General features: G+C 41.0%; 1 protein-coding gene and 2 long non-coding RNA genes across 6 annotated transcripts in view; 2 read left to right on the top strand and 1 right to left on the bottom strand.

The window, feature by feature from the left end:
• The window catches only part of LOC308485778, a 48,894-nt gene extending 46,366 nt beyond the window's left edge, over positions 1-2,528 (top strand). Inside the window, exon 3 of the long non-coding RNA XR_013990765.1 lies at positions 2,287-2,528. This is a non-coding gene — a long non-coding RNA (uncharacterized lncRNA). The remainder of the gene's footprint in view (positions 1-2,286) is intronic.
• A 93-nt stretch (positions 2,529-2,621) lies between these two features.
• On the bottom strand, positions 2,622-8,047 carry LOC308485768. Its single transcript, XR_013990741.1, has 3 exons — positions 7,732-8,047; positions 4,770-4,840; positions 2,622-2,860 (listed from the first exon to the last, which is right to left on the bottom strand). It is a non-coding gene; the product is annotated as an uncharacterized lncRNA (long non-coding RNA).
• Positions 6,528-21,536, top strand: part of RAPGEF2 (Rap guanine nucleotide exchange factor 2) — a 166,465-nt gene continuing 151,456 nt past the window's right edge. For all 4 annotated transcript variants that reach the window (XM_081021663.1, XM_081021664.1, XM_081021665.1 and 1 more), the window contains exon 1: positions 6,528-7,691. In XM_081021663.1, the coding sequence (XP_080877789.1) occupies positions 7,623-7,691 (69 nt within the window). In that variant the 5' untranslated portion in view covers positions 6,528-7,622. The remainder of the gene's footprint in view (positions 7,692-21,536) is intronic.

Raw genomic sequence — 21,536 nt, 5'->3', positions numbered from 1 at the left:
CCATACTCTGAACCATAAAAATAATGGATCTGGCATTTGTGGTACCACTATGGCACATAAAATGAATCATTGGACTGGATTGTTATGGGTTGTCATTCTTTTTTTACAATGACACCCCTCAAACCACAATGAAATCATAAGGTACCTTCGTGTCCACAGGTGTGTTCTGTGAATCACTGGTGGTTTTGCTGGCATCCAACAAAAAAGAAAAGTATTTTGGATCAACATTTTTGTGACACTGCTTCCCTGGCAAGTGCTGGACCTCTAGAGCTACAAATGTAAGTTTTAATTTGATGGTGGTTTGGGGGAACCCTATGTAAAAATCATGGAAATTCAAGAGGATTCATGTTAATTCTGGATCCAGCTTTTACCCAGACCTCATGGGAAAGTGTGTAGCTCCATCCCTTTTTTCCTGTTTATGTGTATGTGAGCAAGTTGGGCTGGGGGTTGGAGTAACAGATGGGGAGAGAAGTGACCCTGTACCCCTGTGAGGACTCTGCCAATTATTCAGGAAAAGTTTGCAGACAGATTTTCTGAGTTGGAAAAATGGCCAAGCAACTTCATGTCTCATATTTTTAAAACAACGAAAACTAAAAGTTCTAAGGCTCTACTAGTAGGAGTAATGGGCTGCTTGTTTGAAAATGTTTAACTCCACATTCATCAGTACCTTTGGTGACTTTTTCATTAACTTCAATAGTATCTGGACTTTCTGTAGTGTTTTTCTTCTGTCCAGTTTGGTTTCCATCATTCTTACTCCTTTCATGAGCTTATGAAGGGCACAGATTCAGCTACTGGTAATCAACAGTAAGTAATGGAAATGATTAAATGTTAATCATCACTCTTTTGAGAAAATAAATGCCTTTATGTTTAATGAAGTTCAGCATTTGTAAAATTTCATTTCAATAGCCATTGTTTTTTCCCCTTGAAGTTTAATAAATGTCTGGCTCTACATTGTGAAATGCTGAATGAAAGGAAAAAGGAAAAATGACACACAACCCATTGTACAAAAAAGATTTTAAAAAGGACTTCCACCTAAACTGCACTTTTCAGTTCTGTGTATCTCGATTACTGGTATGTGACAACAGGCCAACATTCCCCTATGTACTGTATGCTAGCATAAAAATATCAGGCTATAGTTCTTTGGGAAAATGTGGTTATACAATGATAAAATCACAATGAAATTGATTCAAGGGTCTGTACTGATAGATGGTTTAAAAATGAAATACAGTGGTACCTCTGGTTACGTACTTAATTTGTTCCGGAGGTCCATTCTTAACCTGAAACTGGTCTTAACCTGAAGCACCACTTTAGCTAATGGGGCCTCCTGCTGCTGCCATGCTGCCACCGCCCAATTTCTGTTCTCATCCTGAAGCAAAGTTCTTAACCCGAGGTACTATTTCTGGGTTAGCGGAGTCTGTAACCTGAAGCGTATGTAACCCGAGGTACCACTGTACATAGATACAATTCTTAAACTAGAATTATCTTTTGCCAGAGCACTTAGTTTAATGTTACCAGACGTCCCCATTTCCCGGAGACAGCCCCCGGATTTACAAATCAGTCCCCATACAGAATCCATTGAAGCTGAAAAGTGTCCCTGGATTCATTGAAAAAAATCTGGTAACCTTAACTTAAGTTAGGTCACATGAACTTCTAAGGAATATATTGCTGTAAGTGCTTTGTATGTGGCCTTATGCAGAAGGAATCACATTCTTTTCAAGCATATATGGTTACAGGGGATGGCACCCTTTTGCAGAAGGATTAAAACCCAGCTGCATTAAAGCCCAGCTAATGGGAGTTGGAGTCCAAAATAGCTGGAAGATACCAGGTTGGGGAAGGCTGTCCTACCCACTTTGACCTAATTATGATTCAGTTGACTTCTTTAAATAACTGGTGCCACATGTCAGTTGCCATATCCTCATTCATCTTGTGTAATCTTGATGTGAAACTATAAATGTTCTGTGATTCTTCAGCTGAAAAATTAGCTGGGGACTAACAGCCTGTTATTGACTCCAGCGTAGACTATGAAAATGAGGAATGAAATTTTACTAGAGATTCCACATAAAATAAACCTGGTGTTTTATAGTTAAGTATTGTTCAGCTTCCGGTTGGTATTATATCTGAATGAAGACTAAGGTAGCTCTGCACTTCTCTACTTCTCTCCAGTACTGCATTTTATACTTTATTATCATACTGTTATCTAGTTTTGTTGTGAATTACTTTTGGAGGCAGAAACAATATTTTTTTAATGTAATGAATATCAATAAGGGAATGCCATATCTGTTTTAGGCTGTTGGTGGGAAATAAGAAAACTATGGAGTAATTGAGGGAGAAAAATTGAGAGGCAACAGATCATCAGGTGAATGTTGCTCAAAGCTCAGCCTGAAAAGAAAGAAAAGAAAAACCTAAAAACAAACCAGAATGCAACTCTGATCCTAAAGAATGCATATCTTAGGTAGTGACAGAGTTGCTTGAACAGCTGTTGTTGCTGCTGCACTCTTTAACTTGTTTACACTTGTTTTTAAAAGTTTTTTTGTAAGTCACTTTGAGTTTTTTTCTGAAGACGTGACTAATAAACAATAAACAATAAAAATAAAATAAACAACTGCTTCCACTCTAGAGCTCCTTTGTGTTGCAAATGCATAGTTTTATTGCAATGAACTGGAAACTTAATGAAAACAGAGGTTGCACCCAGCCTTTATATTGTTACAAAAGTAGCATGGTCAACTCAATAGGGTCTTGTTCCCCACAGGAGTACAGCCCTGGAGCCCAAGGCATCTCTCCCATTCTCTCTTCAGCCCGCCTGCCAAGATGGTTCTGGCCTTTGTTTCCCATCTTCTTCCCAGGACATTTCATAAGACTGCTGAAGAAAAAGAAAAAAACGAATGAAACCCAGTCACTAGGGGCCTGGTGAGGAGGAAGTAGTGGAAATGCCAAGCCAGGCTAGTGAAGGGCCCTTCTGAGCCTCTGGGACTGTGCACCAGTGCCTGTCTTGGCTGATCACTGGCCCCAGGTCTGCTCTTCTCCATGGCCAAGGTACTTCTAGAGTATTTGCTGCCTCTCTTGATCATCTTGTTGCTCCACAATCTTACTCAGAAAAACATTTCAGCTGCTCATGCATTAAATATGTCGAAGTCAGGAAAGCAACAGGAAGCAGTGAACAAGAAAACCCCCTCTCAATGAATAGAATGAAGATATACTGTACTCTATCCAGAGTAATCTACACCCCAATAACCTCTTGGTTAGATTATGATGTACTTTATGTGGGGCTGCCTTTGAAGATGGCTCAGAAGCTCCAGTTAAGAATATTGCTCCCTGTATTTTTAACTGGTAAAATTGCTTCGGACCACAGCTTACCAGTTTTAAAAGAGCTTGGCTGATTCCTCGTTCACTTCCAAGCCTAATTCAAAGTGCTGGTGCTTACTTTTAAAGCCCTAAAGTTGGAGCTTGAAACCTGTGACTCTCAGTTCAGTTCAGACCAGACATACATTAACGGAAGAAAGAAGTAGAAGAGGCATTAAATATATAATATAGTGGAGAGGCTGCATGGCGGAGAGGGATGACCATATTAGAAGGTGATTCTGAGGCAAAGGCCTGGGGTGAGCCTTTGATAAGAGAGCTGGGATTTACTTGAGACCATCTGCTTTCCACGCCTGTGCTGTGTTTCCCCTACCCACTCACTCCTAGCTTGCACTTGGCAGCACTGGTGGGTTAGGCAGCTGTGATCTCTTACAGCAAACCCTCGCCGCCTTGCCCTCATGCACAGAATTTTTTTTTGCAGTGGCCTTGGAAGCCAGAGGTTTTGTAAACTTTGGACTTGGATATCATACTAAACTTTATTTTTCTATGTATGCAATGGGATAAAGATTTCGTATGGAGAAACTGAGCCGGCCAATTAAGGACCATCTTTTCAAAACCACATTTCCTACATATATTTTACTTATTATTACATATTAACTTGCACTAGTGCTAGACTATCATCGTGATTGTTATGCGCTTCCTTAACATTACAGACTGTTTCTGTAACAGGCTAGGGCATAAAAAGTACAAATTGTTTATGGGAAGCAAGTGCAGTTAACAGACTTGCACCTTGCTTAGAAGTGTTGCTGAAACAAATGTAATTACTATTTAAGCATCTATGGTAATGTGCAGTGCTATGGCAAGCACAAATGTAAGTGTTTAAGCAATTTAATACAAGCAAAATCCATTACATAATACAAAATGAGGTGTTAAATTGTATTATAAATTTGCTTTTACTCTCCTGCAAGGACATTTGTCAGCTGTGGGCGAACTTAGGGGGGGAAGTGAGAAAAGTAGCTATGCCAAGAGAATGACATACTCTCTCCCTCCCTCCCTCAAAATATGGGCCCAACATACTATTTGCCCTGCAAATTTTGGGTCCCATAGCTAGTGCACAGAGCCTGTTGTTTTATTATTGGTTTTGTTGTATCTCCTCACATGCAAGATATTGTTATCTTTTACTGCTGTTAGTCATAAGCCTAAATAACAATGGTGCATCTGCATCAGCAAAACCAGACACCTTCATCTACCCCAGCTGCAATAAAGCATGTCTCTCCCATATTGCTCTCTACAGCCACAGCAGGCACTGTAACTCTCCAGTGATTTGACTTTAACCCCTATGGCACACTCTTCCATTGTCTTTCAAGACATATAGATGCCAATAACAATTCAGAAAACTGCATGAGTAGCATGATTATAGTTAATATAGGATAGCCAACTAAGAGATGATTGACAAACTAGGAAATACTTACTTGGAATTTTGCCTCTACCATGCACTCACTTGAAACAAGTCACTCTTTCTTAGGCTTAGCACTTCCTTCTCCTGCATATGCAATATAAAGGCAATAAACTTTATAAACCTATCTTACAAAGCTTTTGTAAGGATTACAGGATAATGAATGTGAAGCACTCTGAACACCTCTAAAGCACACTATAAAGGTAAGTGCTATTTGTTTTAAATTTTTATTGATTTAATTATGGTTTTGTGACGATTTGTTTTCATGGATTTTAGCCAAGTTTTACCTAGAATTTTATCAGTACACCATTTGGATGATTTCTTTTCTTTTTTTAATCAAGAGGTTTATAAGCAATCTGTTTATCCAACAAGGCTTTGGAATTGCTTTCAAAGAGCACCAGTCATAGATGCCACAAAGAAAACCTCCTTTGAAAGTTAGGGAAGGGCACGGTAATGCATTCTAGCTTCACTGATTGAGGTGGTGCAATTGATGTAGGGCAGCCAAAATAGTTTTGCCAAAACAAAAGAGAGCATATGCCTTATTTGCACATTTAGGAACTTGTACAGATGTTGAGGCATAATAAAGGGATTTGCAGAACTAAGTTTCAGGAGGTAAATGCTAATAAGCTATAAGCTAGGTTTCTGGTGGTATAAACTATACAAAAGCAGCCAAGGATAGGCTTCATCTCAGTGTCTGAAGAACAAAGGTTAGCTCAGGAGGAGGTGGTCATTTGGACTCTTGATGTCATGGATCACTATAGAATTAGGGAGGCATGAGGAAAATCATGCATGAAGACATCATACAGGAAGAACGATCTCCTACATTTTATTTTAGATAGTCGGTCTATCCATGTGAAAAGGATCTAGGTGTCTTAGTGGATCACAAGCTGGACATGAGCTAGTAGTGTGATAGGTGTTTTTCTCTCTTTCTTTCTCTCTAGTTAAAAAAAGAAATAAATAAAGAGTAGACTGCACAATCAAAAGCAGTGCTCCAATCATGGGGAATAGTATTTCTTCTCTATCGTGTGCTGGTCATACCACATCTGAAGTCAAGTGCTCAGTTCTGGTCAAATTTTAAGAAGGCTATGTGTACAGACAAAAGTGACCAGCATGGGTCTAAAAACAAAGTCCTGTGACAAAGTTGAAAGAGCTGAGTATGTTTATCCTGGAGAAGATTAAGGACACAGTAGTCTTCAAATATCTGAAGCACTATTATGCAGAACATGGAGCAGACTTTGCTCTCTCTTGCACTATTGGGCATCGTGAGACGTAACAGTGGAAATTGCAGGGCAACAGGGGAAGCTTCCCAATGGCAAGTGTGCTATTCCACTGTCCAGAGGTGGTGGGCTCTCTCTTGCTGTTGGTATTTAAGTAGAGACTGCATGACCATTGGTCAGGGATGTTATACCATAATTGCATCTTGCATGGCAGACCTTGCATTGAGCAAAGAGTTGGACACAGAGTTGGACCTCCAAGGTTCCTTCCAGCTCATTGTTTGTAAACATATCATATATTCCTGAGACTGTTTTCACATGGGAACTCCCCATTACCTGGCTGTAAGATCTAGTTCGACCAGTTCAACTAAAGACATAGCCAATGTTCATGCCAGCAGCCGATTTCCCACAGTTCGCCAACCTCTTTGCACAAACTGGAGAAACTGCCATGGTCACAGAACACACACCATAACCAAGAGCACAATTCTTTAACCGGCTACAGTAGATCATTTCTTTCATGTGGGATGGGACCCTAGGTGAACCAGGAAAGAAACTAGAGAACCTCTTCAGAAACCCATTCGCAGGGGTCCGCCTCTTCCAGCGCGTGCTAGTGGCGGGTGAAGCGGAGCATTGCCAGTCCGCGGAATGAAGCTGGAAAGCAGCTTCTTATTGCCGAAAACTTCCCCAAGCGAGAGCGGTTGCGTTCCCCCCCTCCTCCCGCGAAGTTCGCGCCTGCAAGGCTGCCCATAGCGGGCTACTACCAGGCAGCGCGCGAAGAAAACAAAACACCACAACAAGGCGAGGACGAGGGATAAGAAGCAGCGCGGCTCTCGGAGGGAGCGAGGCATTCCAGAGTCTTTTGTGGCAGCGCGGCCTGAACCCCGCTGCGAGGAGAGCGGCGGCGCTTTGCATTGCGGCTGAGGAGACCAGCAGGGCTCGAGGGGCGGGAACCTGAGGCGGTGCGGCTCCTCCTCCTCGCCGTCTTCGCCGCCGCCGCCGCCGCTGCCGGTGTGGCCGGGCGCTGCTCCCTCCTTCCGTCTCCTCACCATGGTTGCAGCAGCACAAAGCGCGAGCGAGCGCTGGAGGCCGCTCCCGCCGTGAGCCTCGGCCTGCCCGACCACAACACTCCTCCTCCTGCTTCCCCTCAGGCACAGCTCCGCCGCCCCTTCCCTCCCTCCCTCCCTCCCCAGGCCGGAGACGGAGCCCGAGCGCGGCCAGGACGCGGCGGCCCCTTTCCCGCCCCGCCGCCTGAGGGGATGCGGCGGCGGCTGAGGCGGGAGAAGCAGGGCGAAGACGACGACCGCGGCGGCGGCCAGGACGCCGAAGACAGTGCCGGGCAGCCCGGCAGAGGCGGAACTGGGAGTCGCTGCTGCTGCTGCTGCTGCTGCCGGCAACAGGCCCCGACCGGGCGGCGGCGCTGCTGAGGCCGAGGGGCTGGTCGCCGCCGCCGAGGAGGAGGAAAGAGCGGCGGCCCGAGTGAGTGACGGGCGGTCAGCGGGAGCCGCCTCTCTCCCCCAACTCCCTCTCGGCGCCCGCCGCTGGGGGCTCTGAGAAGCCCGCCTCGCCTCGGGGCCAGGAATAGGCGCTCGCGAGCGGCAGGAGACGAGCGGAGGGGCCGGGGCGCCTCGTTCGGCCCGGAGCAGAGAAGGGGCGAGATGGCGTCCTACGTGGATAACAACTTCCGCCAGGCGGTCATGAAAAACCCGGCCGACAGGAGCCCCCAGGTATTTCTTCACCCCCGAGCAGCTTCCCCCCGAAACTCACCTCAGTCTCCTCTTGCTGGTCTTGCAATACAGTATTCCCCACTCTTCTCTCTCTCTCCTCACCCCCACCACTCTTGCCATGTATCTCATTTGGGGATAATTTATCTGTCTGTGGTCGAGAGGAGAGCCCAGCCATAAACAACCCCTCTCTTCCCCTGCGTTTCCCCACGCCAACTCGGCCTACACGTATAGGGAGCTCTTCTCAGTATGAATTCCCAATGCCCCATAAATGAGATATAATTCATCGAATATAATGTCTCTGTTGGCACAATCGCGGGCGGCGGCGGCGAGTTCACTCCGTCTCCTTTATTTTAAAAAATGTCATAGCCACCTATGTCAACAGAACTGTGATGTTAAGTGATTGTAAGGGTGACGGATGGGTATCATCACACACACACCCAGTCCGCCTGCCTGGCCAACGTAGTTACAATTGAATGGCATTCTCTGGCTCTTAGAAAAGTGTGTATGTTTTCCCCAAACGCCCCCCTCCTTCTCCTCCAAACAACTGAGTTACTTTAGATTCCTTCTCTTGTCTACACAGAGAGATACATCAGCTAATCTGCTGTTTTCAGATATCTCTAATCCCTTTTCTACTTACGGGAAGAAAAGCTTCTCTCATTCATTCACAACACTATCACTAGGCTCCCCTCCCCCTATCTCCACCAGCATTGTAACCCCTTAGATGGGTGCTAGTATTAAGATGGATGCTTAATTTAGTCTTTCACCCTTCTGTGCTAAGTTTGACTTGAGATTTCATTTCAGTAGGTTGATAGCTTCATACCTAATCTTGGGGGGGGGGGGAGGGGGCGGTTAGCACTGTGGTTTAAAATGTCTCCCCTCCCAGTTTGGATATTGGATTTTCACAACATTGCTTTCTGAATAGCTATGCTAAAAAACAAAAACAAAACAACTTTTAATGAACAAGCTAAGTGCAACACTTATTAAAATGTTAGGGTTTAGTGGCGTTCAGATTTGTTTATTGTGGTAAGGGTTTTGAGCTCTGCTGTAAAGGAACTGAGATATATCATTTGGTGTATTGGCTTGTGATTGCTATGAGATAATGGTGCAGTAACCTGTAGTCTCCTTTGCATGTGGTGCTTAAGATACCCATTGTAAAGTATGCCAGTGATTCTCCCTAGGAAGAGAACATTTAGATAAAATACTTTTGGGGGTATATTTTATAATGTCATGTACGAAAGTTTGTTGTTTAGGATGCTTCACATTCTAACTTGAAAGAACAAATCATTTATTTCATCTGCTTTCTTTCCTTACTGTTTTTGCCATATTTTTATTAATCCACAGTGCTTTGTGGTACTTCTGGCAGATGTATGTTGCTCAAAAATGCAATGAACTTCTCCAGCAATGTGATAAGTGTTTTTCTTTTTTATCCATCTGTAGATTTCATTTCTGGCCTGGTTCTGTGGAATGTCAGGAATTGGCTTGGTTTCTTTGTCAGATTATTAGCTCTTGGTAAACAGGATCTGAATTGGAAGATGAGGCTCATAGAGTACATTTTGATAGGATAACCCTTTTAAGGTTGTGCTAAGCTGTGAACAGATTCTGTCTGATTTGGAACAGTGACTGTATGGGTTATTAGTGCCAATTTTTAAAAGATAAATAAGCTTTAAAAAAAAAACAACACACAAAAACTTGATCCCTCTATATAGCCTTGACTCAATAGCTAATGCTTTATGGTGTTAGTTTGCTTGTTGGAGTTAGTGCCATCTGTCTTGCTTTCTAAGGGGTCTGTATTGCCATGTATTGCCATCCATTTCCATGATTGTTGGGCAATTCTGGGTCCTTTTTAGGCTAAAGTTTTAAATTGTGCACAAATCCAATTAATTGATTTTGAGATGACTCACCCTTAAACCCTTACCATTAACAAGTTGCACTAGGCAGTGTCAGAAACTCTGATATGAAAGCTAGGAGCTAAATGGCACCTTAAACCTAGATTATGGGCGCAACAACAAAATGTCTAAGTACACTTTTTTAATAGCAAGAATACAGAGCTGAAAATGAATTAACTGCAGCTAAAATATTATGTTCACTTTTCACATGGTCTAATCTTTTCCCTGGCCCCCCCTAATATTCTTAAGAGGGTCTCTTCTCCAGTCTTCAGAGAGTAGCTGGAAGTGGGAAGGCAGAAAAATGTCCTCTTTTCCTTCCATTCTGCTCGTGCTAATGAAATTCCCTGTCACAAAATGCACCTAGAACAATGGGAGTACACAGACATGCACATGTGCGTGCGTGCGTGCGTGCACACACACACACGCATGAATACACCCACACCCACACACACCCACACACACCTGGTGTTTATGGTTTGGATGTGAGTCAAACCATATCTTAGTTGTTTTCTTTTTTAATGAATGTTGTTACTGGTTTTTACTATCTTGCTTTAGTGGAATGTTCTTATGTCCTTGCTTGACCTTTTAACTGTGACTATATTTACACAGTTCCCTGGGGTTCTGGTTGTGTGTAGTAAGGCCCAGGAAAAGCTGCATTTTTATTAATGGGCCTCTGACCTGCATATTGGAATGATAGGAAAGGAAAACTGTTGGTCAGCAGCAAGAAAACTGGCTGGATTTCAGCATCATCTAGTCCATTAGGCTAGGGTAACTGTGTTCTGTGCCAAATAAAGTGAACTTTATTTTATTGTCTTGCTGCCATATATTTTTTTTTAAAGGAAAGAAGTGACACAGTAAAAAAATTAGCTTTAGTGTAGAGATAGGGCCAACATAAATGGTGCAGAAAGCTAAATCCAGAACACCAGGACTGCATTAGCACTGCAACCGTTAAGTATCTGCAGACTGAAAACACTGTAGCAACATGCTTTAAAAGGTAGCTTATATCAGTAAGCCCCAGTTGGCCTTTTATATCAGTTTAAAAGAGAAATTCAGACTGAAGGGAATGCACTTGGTTGGCAACACTGGAAACATTTTGGTCATTTTGTTTTGGATTTTACCAACTGAATAAAGGATGATACTTTACCCTTATTGTGATTTCACTTGCTATTTCAATATTAAACTTTCTCTTGCATAACTACAGAGTTATTTCAGTTATTTCTTTTCAATCTTGCACTGTCTCAGTAGGTGCCTCTAATGCTACAGTCTATGTACACTTACCTGGATTAAGTTTCATAAATTGACATGCATAGGATTGCACTGTAAGACTATTTCAGTGCATCTTTAAGACAGCCAACTAAGTTCTTGGCTTACTTAAGTTCAGATGGTTTACCTAAGTTCAGATATCTGAGTCTGTTCATTTCATACTGGTTTTATAGAGAAACCTTTCAACCAGATTTATATTTTGCCTTTTATCACTGTTTGGTACAAACTGAACAGTCTCAGTGTTTAAATATGGCTAAATTGTCAGTCCTGAAATTAATGGGGATAAGGGGCTCCTAACCTTTGTGCCACTGCAGGATGACTAATAAGATGTCAGGCCAGGATTGTGAGCAGGATGTGGCGTATAAAGTATTAATGATGAAGGCAAAACATGTGGAAGATATCCCCTATGTGTATCTTTTTATTTCCCCATAGGTGTATTTCCTCCTAATGTGTATGTGTGTATTTTAACAATTTAGAATTCACATTTTAACCCTGAATATATTTTGGAAATTTCAGACATGATCTAGTCCACTGTGGATACAATGCACTCTCACATGCAGAGGAATCCTGTTAGACTGACAAGATCTGTTTTCTCCTCTACCTGTGTTCAGACAGGCAGCGTGACAGTGAGAATAGTAGGGCCAGTGCACACCTACCATCTTTCCATCCAACCCACCATTTTGCTTCTCCATCCACCAAATAGAGGGAGAATGCTGAATGGGATGTGGCAAGTGTTCAAAGGTCTACTGTTCTCCCCTAATGGCCCATATAACTGCTTATGTGTATGTATAGTGGGGAGGACTTCAGCTACACTGTGGAAATCGTCTGCATTTGAGTGCTACATCTGAAGGGAAATGATTTGTGTCCATAGTGTGTTTCAATGGAGCAAATGAAAGCAGGAGATAGATAAGGAATGGTTGATGAACATATGTTCGTTTATGTTTTGGCAAAAAAAGTTATGGTGTAATATAGCATGCTGACAATTGTACTTACTTTAGAGTAGACATACAGTAAGCCCACAACTTGTGCTCATTTAGCTTATGTGCATTCAGCTTTGTAAATATATATATATATATATATATATATATATATATATATGAAATGAAAGGGGGTGGGAGTCCAGGAAAAAGACTTTGGCAATCCCACCTACCATTGAACCCAATGTGTTTTGACTATACACGATTTGGGCTGTAGGTGTGATCCCCACAATGTAACCCCCACATAAGTTGTGGGCTTATTGTACATAGAATTGGACTGTTAAAAATGTGAGTCAGCTTTTTCTCCCTTTCAAGAACTTGGGATGTGTTGGAATGTTCTGTTTTAAAACCTGAAATAACTCTTTGACTGTAGGAATACCTTTATTCTAGTTGGTAGAACCTGGTGGAACTATAAAGTAGAAAGCTGTCAGTTGATTCAGAAAAGCCTTGAAATGGTAATGAAATCAAAATATATATGGATTGGGGCTGTAGGTCACCTTTATAGAAATAAATATTCTCTTACATAATCCTTTTGATAATTTTATGTGTTCTCATGACGCAGTTTGAAGCAAAATAAAATAATTTTTTTTAAAAAAATACCCCCCCCTTCCAGTACCACCTTAGAGACCAACAAAGTTAGTTATTGGCATGAGCTTTTGTGTGCATGCACACTTCTGGTTTATTTACCATTTAGAAAGTAAATGATAAACGACTTACCAAAATGAATGCAGTGATGCCTATTTTGTTCAAATTTATTACTTCATTCTTTGTAGGGCTACCTGGAAGGAAGTCTCACTTTATTCAGTGGCACAATTTCCACACATTCTTTCTCTGTCATAAATTTCATGTATTTGAAGTAAATTTCAAGAGCATATGTTGGGATTCCAATCCTGATGAGTTTAAAAACCATTGCTATTTCCTTTCTTTGTAGGCAATTTTTATTTAAAAATAAAGTTGAAAATACAGGCAAGAAATACCAGTTTCTGAAAGGTTATTGGGGACTGCCGCTACCCTGGTTTTCTTGTTCTTGGCAGATCACTACATTTGTGGCCTTGTAGGCTAAAACTTGAAGTAAAATGAAATTATCTTGCATTCAGTACTTCTTTAATGAATAAAGAATGTATAGGATAAAAGTAAAGGACTAACAATGTTAGTAGATTGACAGTATTGGTTGGCACATCATCCCAATCACTGAGATGTTTACCACAGACTTGAGACTTGGGAGTTTTATACTCTGGTTATCCTGGTTTTTAAAAGGATAATAATAATAATAATAATAATAATAATAATTTATTATTTATACCCCACCCATCTGGCTGGTTTTCTCCAGCCACTCTGGGTGGCCTCCAACTGAATATAAAAAACACAATACAGCATCAAACATTAAAATCTTCGCTAAACAGGGCTGCCTTCAATTGTCTTTTAAAAGTAAAATAGTTGCTTATTGCCTTGACATCTGCTGGGAGGGTGTTCCACAGGGCAGGTGCCACTACCGAGAAGGCCCTCTGCCTGGTTCCCTGTAACCTCACTTCTCACAGCGAGGGAACTGCCAGAAGGCCCTCGGCATTGGACCTTGGTGTCCGTGCTGGACGGTGGGGGTGGAGACGCTCCTTCAGGTATACATGACCGAGGCTGTTTAGGACTTTAAAGATCAGAACCAACACTTTGAATTGTGCTCGGAAACGTACTGGGAGCAAATGCAGATCTCTCAGGACCAGTGTTCTGTTGTCTCGGTGGCCACTCCCAATCACCAGTCCAGCTGCCGCATTCTGGATTAATTGCAGTTTCCGAGTCACCTTCAAAGGTAGCCTCACATAGAGTGCATTGCAGTAGTCCAAGTGGGAGATACCTAGAGCATGCACCACTCTGGCAATACAGTCTGCTGGTAGGTAGGGTCTCAGCCTGCGTACCAGATGGAGCTGGTAGACAGCTGCCCTAGACACAGAATTAACCTGCGCCTCCATGGACAGCTGTGAGTCCAAAATGACTCCCTGGCTGCGCACCTGGTCCTTCAGGGGCACAATTACTCCATTCAGTACCAGGGAGTCCTCCACACCAGCCAGCCTGTCCCCCAAGAACAGTACTTCTGTCTTGTCAGGATTCAACCTCAATCCTTGATCTAACAGCTCCAAAGTACCGCATTTTTCGCCCCATAGGACGCACCGCCCCATAGGACGCACCTAGGGGTTTTTTTTGGGGGGGGGGAATTAAAGGAAATTTTTTTTATTTCCCCCCCAGGCGTGGGAGCTGGCGCGGGGGAAGCCTGAGCTTCCCCCGACCCCAGCCCCCAGAACAGGCTGCCGCCCCAAGCCTTGCGCGCCCGGCGGGACCTCCCGCCGGGCGCGCAAGGCTTGCCGACATCTGTCTGAAGCAGGGGGCGGGCTCCGCAGCTGGCCCCCTGCTTCGGGCTGCAGGCTGCTGCCCGCAAGCCTTGCACGCCCGGCGGGACCTCCCACTGGGCACGCGAGGCTTGCGGATAGCTTCCTGAAGCCTGGAGAGTGAGAGGGGTCGGTGCGCACCGACGCCTCTCGCTCTCCAGGCTTCAGCGAAAGCCTGCATTCGCCCCATAGGACGCACACACATTTCCCCTTCATTTTTGGAGGGGAAAAAGTGCGTCCTATAGGGCGAAAAATACGGTAATTAGAATTGTGGCTTGCACACACAGAGTTGTATATTTGCAGTTGTTTGTGTTCCCATTTAAGATGTGTGGGCCATATTATTTTACCCTCAAACAACACCAATCTTAATGTTTGTCCCCTATATATTTGGGATAATATAATAAGATGGGGAAAATTGGGCTCTAGAATGTTCCACATGGAGTCACAGATTATTTGCTTCAGTGTGGGTGGATCAGTCATCACTTTCTGCTGCTGCCCTTTCTGTGCCCAGTACTTGTCCAATGCTTTCATTTTCTCCCTGTCCCTTCTCACAACTGCTTCCAGTGCAGTACTGTACACAGTAGCTAGCATATATTTTGATCCCTCAAATTTGCACAAAACCAGGAAACTGCAAATATGTGTGTGCTGAGAATTTACAGTTGCTTGACTGTGATTTTGCATACTTCCTTGGTGGGGATGTTTTAAATAAGGTCCATGGAGTTGTCTGTGCACAAGCCCTGTAGGTAATCAGCATAATAGAACCAACAAATTAGAAGGCAGGGGCAAACATAAAAGGGAATGCCTGCTGGTATGAACAGGAAAACAAATTCAGTTTTGTATGAATGTGGACTACTCTGGTCTAATGTGAATGAGAGAAAAGTGCATTAAGAGCTAAATTATGTTCAAATGTGGAGAAGCCTTTGGTAAAGTTCTCAAAGTGATTATGTCATGTTTTTCATATTGCTGTCTCTGCTCCACATTATTAGGTGGAAGGAATTGGGAAATACATATGTGATGACATTACATCACAAAGGGAAAGAGGAGAATGTGCTTGGAGGAAACTGTTTTTTGGCAGCCATGCTGTGTTTACTGTAGGTTGGTTCTTGCTAGTAAAGTTGTCACGATCTCTCTTACTATATTGAGCTGGTAGAATTAAGAAGGCAGCAATTACTCTCTAGATTCAATTTTGCGAGCTGGTTATGTTATGACATAGGCTTTTGAACTTGCTGAATTAAAATCCTTTCATGCAAGAAACTCTTAATTGACACAAATGTTCAAGCCATGAGTAGTTCTCAGGGTTTTGGAACACTGACCCCTTTGTTCCACCTATTCCAGCGCACCTGCTAACTTCAGCCTTTTCAGCAGGAAAAACATGGAAAAATTTCAGTTTGTGGGGGGGAGCGTATCTCAGTTTTTAAGCATGCATAAAAGTGTGTCACACGTGAGTACTGAAATAAAATGTGCTTTTGATAAAGCATCTGACTCTCTTTGTGGTGTACATAATAAAATCTTATGTATTAAAATGTTTGGACTTTTAAGCTTTGAATGGTAATAACGTTTTTAGTGGCATGGTCCCTGGTTACAAAATGGAGAGGACCTCAAAAGACTGCTCTCAATTATTAGCTGCTCATGGTATTTTAACAGTTGTATACAATCATACTTTGTGGTTTGAGTTGGCTATCTGTGTCCTGTTGTGATGATTTTGAAACACTTCATTTACCGGAAGTGCTGACAACAAGAGAACTTAAATAGATACAAATCAACAAATGTAGGAAAAGAAGGTGAAGATAATTGTTGGTAAACTTGCATGACTAACTATGCTGATGGATAAAGTGTTTTGAGCATTGTACTTAAAAGTTGCCCAACACTTCCTGTTTTCAGTTACCTGAAGATCTCACTGAACTTTTACAATTTATTTTTACTTTCTTGCTGTTACATTGTATTAAGTTTCAACAAATATTTTCAAGTGAATGAGGTTGCAGAAAATTGTTCTGCTAGTATTATGGTTTTCTCCTCAGAAGTTCCCATCAAGACTGTTTTTGGTTGTGGTTTTCATTGCATTAATATCCAGTATACAGTACTCAATTGAAAAAAGCAAACAAAAGTGCACATACCATGTGCCTCTCTATTAGGTTCTTTTAAAAGTATACACAAAGTTGTTAGTCATTCCCTTAACTAAAGAAACTTTTCATGTTCCGTATTTCCTTGTAGAAATTGGAGATCCCCTTTGCAGGTGGAAGTACATTTTGCTTACACCTAGGGGTCTGTTCGATCAAAGACTGTAACATGGTGGAGTGCCAGAATGTGTACCATTTACTTAGTCTTGGAAGCCACACCAATCAGATGCTCAAACAGATTTTGCCTGTTATTTTGCCAGGCTATTTATTTAAGCTTCCTTGTACTGCATACAATTCTTTTATCTGTGAAGTTTCTATACAACAGAACCTGTTTTTCCATTCCTGTATAGTGGGTCTGGCAGTTAACTTGGATAGGGTAGAAAAGTCATTCTGAGATTGTGTTCAGCATCTGATCTGAGTTTAATCCTTGTGTGCAAAACGTATCCCTTTACTCTTGCAACTTTTCTGCATTTGGACAATGTTACTGCTTTGCTTGGTCAGTAATTAATTTTGGGGAGCTAATGGTAAAGCTATTTGGAGTCAGTTAATGTTATTTTGTAGCTATCTAGTGCTTGGTTTTGAATTTATAGTTGTGAAATTTATAGTTGTGTAGGATTCAGAAGCTTGGATTTTCTACATTTATATATGAAGCATGTTCTGCACTGCATCAGCTAGAACTGACCTTGTGCTATCTTTAGATAATTGGTTGCCTCATCTGTTAAATATGAAAAGGGGGTGGGAATGAAAGGCATTCTGCTTGAGGTGTGCATATTGCTCATTAGGGACTGACATCCAAAAATGTACCTGCTGTGAATGAGGAAGGAAATGTGTTACACACATGCTCTTTCTTTAGTGAGACCACATTTTATTTATTTGGTGAAATCCTATATAGCCTTTGAGTCAAACACTTCCCAAAGTGGTTTAAAATGCTAAAATAATAATGTTCTTGCATTATAACACAATAAGACAGTATGTGATAAAAACAGCAATTAAAGGCACAATCTTAGGCATGCTTACTTAAAAGTAAGTCTTGCTGAGTTCAGTGGGACTGTCTTTTAGGTAAGTATGCATAGAGTTGCAGCCTTAAAGCAGTGATTAATACAGTTTAAATTTCATAACTTAAAAAACACAGCATCTCAATCTTTCTGTTAAGACTGTATCTTTAAGGTTTGCTTGAAGGATGGAATTTTGGGACAGAGCTTATTGTAAAGTGAAGGGGGTTAGGTACTATGTACTTTGTTCCTTTGCTCATGGAGTACTCAAGTTCTATTTCCCATAAAATGCACAGCAGTACCTCTTACATTTATGCTCCCTCTTCCCTTGGTAGTTGCAAAGTGTCACTTTCCATGTTATTAGAACCTTTTAATTAATTAGCATGTAGACAGTACACAGACACTGGCTATCCCCACACTGTGGAGAACCTTGTTCACCATAAGTCTTCAATAGCCACTTTTTACATCAGTGTGAGTGTAAACCGGAAGCTTCTGTGAAAGTGTTTCTATAGCAGCTGAGTTTATTCTCTGTACCACTGGAGTTCTGGAGAGGAAAAGCAACTGTTGAGTAACATCTGTAGGATACAGGCAAATGGTGGTGCTCATCTACTTATGTAACTTGCACCAAGAGAAATCACTTTTATAGGGATGAAGGCATAGCTGACTTGAGTGTAATTTGTCTGCCAAATCTTTTATTTCTGTTTAAATTTCAAAGGAATATGATAATGGTATTAAAAGGAATTTAAATAGCACAAAGCAGAAACAGTTCACATTAGCCAATATTTTTGAGGAATGTTTTTCACAAATAATTCTTGGTAATAGTCAAAATGAGTGTGTTCCTCCTTTTTCTAAGCTGCTTGTTTTCTTCTTTCCCTCTTCTATTTATGTAAAATTAGTCCAACTCTGGAGATGTGTCTGAACTGTTAATGTCAACTGCAAGTACTCTGTCAAAGGTTTAGTCTATCATAATTATCCTATGGAGAGACATAGATCTTAACACAATATGCTGGCTTTGCATATATATAGAGAAGTGTTTTGAAAAGGAGATTCATTGCATATCATTTATGGATAAATGATAATTGATTGAATAGACCATATTTTGACAGGACATTGAGTGAGAAGAAAAGACATCCCCTCCACCACCTGACATCATGGGGGAATAATATTCTGGGGAATGTTATGACAAATGCAGGTGTACAGATTTTGATTCATACTGGTTGTTGTACATCCGTGTACAATACTTGGTTGGTCATCATGTCATTATTATTTTTATCTTATCCTTCCTTTAAATAATTTAGGGCAATCCGTATGATTCTTCCCACCATTCATTCTATTCTTGCAACAACTCTGTGAGGTATGTTAGGTTTAGAGTCTGTGACTGGCCCAGGGTCACTTAGTGAGCTTTGTGGCAGAGTAGAGATCTGAACTTGGTTTTCCATGGTCCTAGTCCAAGGCATATTGACTTTCTATCACTTAATGACTTTTAGATGAATTTGGAAACTCCCTCTACTGAAAATACTGCTTTGAGTTGACATAAGGTGACATTTAAAGTTCAATGAAAATTTTACTTGTGGTGTGTAATATGTAGTGCAGGGATAGTCAGCTTGATGCCTTCTAGATGTTGTAGACTACAACTCCCATCATCTCTGCCTATGGGTCATTCTGAGTGGAGCTGATGAGAATGTCATTCCACAACATCTGGAGGTCCCCATATTGATTGCTCTGATGTAGTGCCAAGCTCACACAGGCAAGTCACCCATTACTAATACTGCACATAAACAATGAGTGATAAGGTGTGTAAATGACCTAGTGGGCATTATGGAACAATATTTGATATGAAGCAATATAAGAAAGGATTGAATGTAAAGATTTTGTATTGGCAGAAGGCAATTAGAATTGCTTCAGAAATGTCTGCTGCTACTACCTGGAAGTAAATTACAACGAAGCATCTAGGAGTAATTGGGAGTGATGGGAAGAGTTGCATTGAAAGAGCTGAGTAGAAAATTTGAGGAAGAACATATGCACAGTATGACAAGATATTGAGTTATAGTAAAAATGTATGCATAGAAACAAAGTCATAAAGGCTGAAGTAGCCATGGGGGTAGGCTCTTAGGATGCACGAATGCAGCAGCCCTGGGCCACAGAATGCTAGTGAGCAAGGAATCAAGCAGCAGCATGAGAGAAAAAGCAAAGGAGATGATGAACAGATGAAAAAAATCTGTTAAAAGACACTGCTTTTTAAAAGTCAGTGAAGCACTGCAGTACTTGGCTATCAGTCTTAATAGAGAATGTTCCTAGCCGAATCTTAATAGGAAATGATTTTAGCTTTGTGATTACCTCTGTATAAAATGAATGGAGGTAAATAGCATAATTTTTTATGGCATGTTGAGCTATGTTTTTGTCTGTTGATGAGACTAAGCGGTTTATATCAACCCCTTAAAAAGGGGTTTCATTATGTAGTTTATATCAACCCCTTCATTATGTAGATGTAATTCTCTGAGCATTTCTCTAGCAAGCCACATATTCACTGGGAATCATTAATTCACTGGATTTCATAATGAGCTTTGAAGTCAGAATTCCATTGAAAGAGGAATTCATTTGTTGCAATAGGGTATTCAAGGAAACTAAAGATATGTTTGCTCTGTTAAATTGCTAGCCAGTGATCACTATGTATTTCAGCAATTGTGAACATGCTATAATATAGATTTATTTTTAAATATATTCTTGTATTAAAAGTGCAGCTCTTGACTGAACAGTGTTCTGTTAAAACCACTGTATAGTTATTCGAGAGCTTGGTATTGATTCCTGTGAAAAAACCCCATTGTATCTCTAATACTGTGCAATGTGTTTATAAGTATACCATATTTTTTTGTTTGTAACTTTTCTATTCCTAAGTTATTTTTTAGTTGTTGGCATTTGCAAAATATTTCAGGTCTAGAAATATTTTAAAAAGTGGTAGTCATAGACGACAATAGCGTAATACAAAGCAGACAAATGTTGCATAAAACTTGTGGAACTGTGATTCTAAAGGTATCTTTTACTTCAAGTTGATGTGGAACAAGTGCTATATGTAGAAGTTGCTTTGAGAACTTCATTAGTTAGGACAGGAAAGATATTTCATTATCTGGCAGCAGAATCAAATGTTTAGGGGTCTGGGATTTTCTAGCACTATTATCTGACTCATAAGTGTTGTTTCTCTGTAGGGAGAATGTACATCTGGGGAACATGTTTCATAGAATTCTCATTGAATTGTTTGAGCAGATGGTAGGGCAGTATTTTGATAACCTCTGTTATGAAGCTTATTGGTTTATGAGTTGTGCTGACTTCTGAATTGTAACTTTTAATTACTGTAGTTAATCAAATCTAATGCATACCTTTTTTGGCAAAATCACTTGAAAATTAAGGTGCACATTAGATTTGATGGCACATTTACATTCACCAACAAATACTTTTTTGGTTTCAAGGTTCAGAAAATTGAGGTGTACATTAGATTTGATGGGGCATTAGACTCGAGCAAATACTGTACACTGATGTTGAATTAAGTATTTATTGGAAAAAGGAAGGTGGAATAAAAGTTTTAAAAATGGATCCATAAAATTAATCCTGGGCTCAGACTTGTGACTCTGCTATCCTTTGCAATCAAGTGGTGCTTAGTTTATACTCTGGCAGTTCAGATTTGTTAATTCATATAGTTTAAACCTGTTTTCTTTGAATTTGTCAGATCACTGGCCCTCAGCAACCAGTGCTACTCTGAACACGGTGGAAATGTAAGAATTGGTCTCCATTGCAGTGCATATCTGTTATATATGGCAACTCAAACATGCTATATATACATTACTTAAATACATTATTAGGCCAGCATTATCTAAAATAACCATCCTGCCTTAAACAGGGCAGTATTATTTAGCATTTTATGGCATATTTGCATTGTTCATAGTACTTCACAGACATAGGAAGCTTCCTTTATTGAATCAGATCAATGCTTCATCTAGCTCAGTATAGTGGATACCGACTGACAGTTTTTCAGGCAGTAGTCTTTTCCAGCTATTTTTGGATATTTCAGGGGTTAAACCTGGGACCTCCTAAATGCAAAGCATGTTAACTACTACTGAGTTATGGGCCATTCTCAAAGCATTATCTATATTTTGTGGTTATGAAGCCTCTGGTGTTGACTAGCTAAGCCGATAATGAGAAGAAATGTCTATGAACATTCCAACTGTTGGGAACTATAC

This window comes from Podarcis pityusensis (assembly GCF_964106645.2).
Source record: "Podarcis pityusensis genome assembly, chromosome: 9".
In the NCBI taxonomy this organism is placed as follows: Eukaryota; Metazoa; Chordata; class Lepidosauria; order Squamata; family Lacertidae; genus Podarcis; species Podarcis pityusensis.
This window is presented reverse-complemented; position numbering and strand designations above follow the sequence as displayed.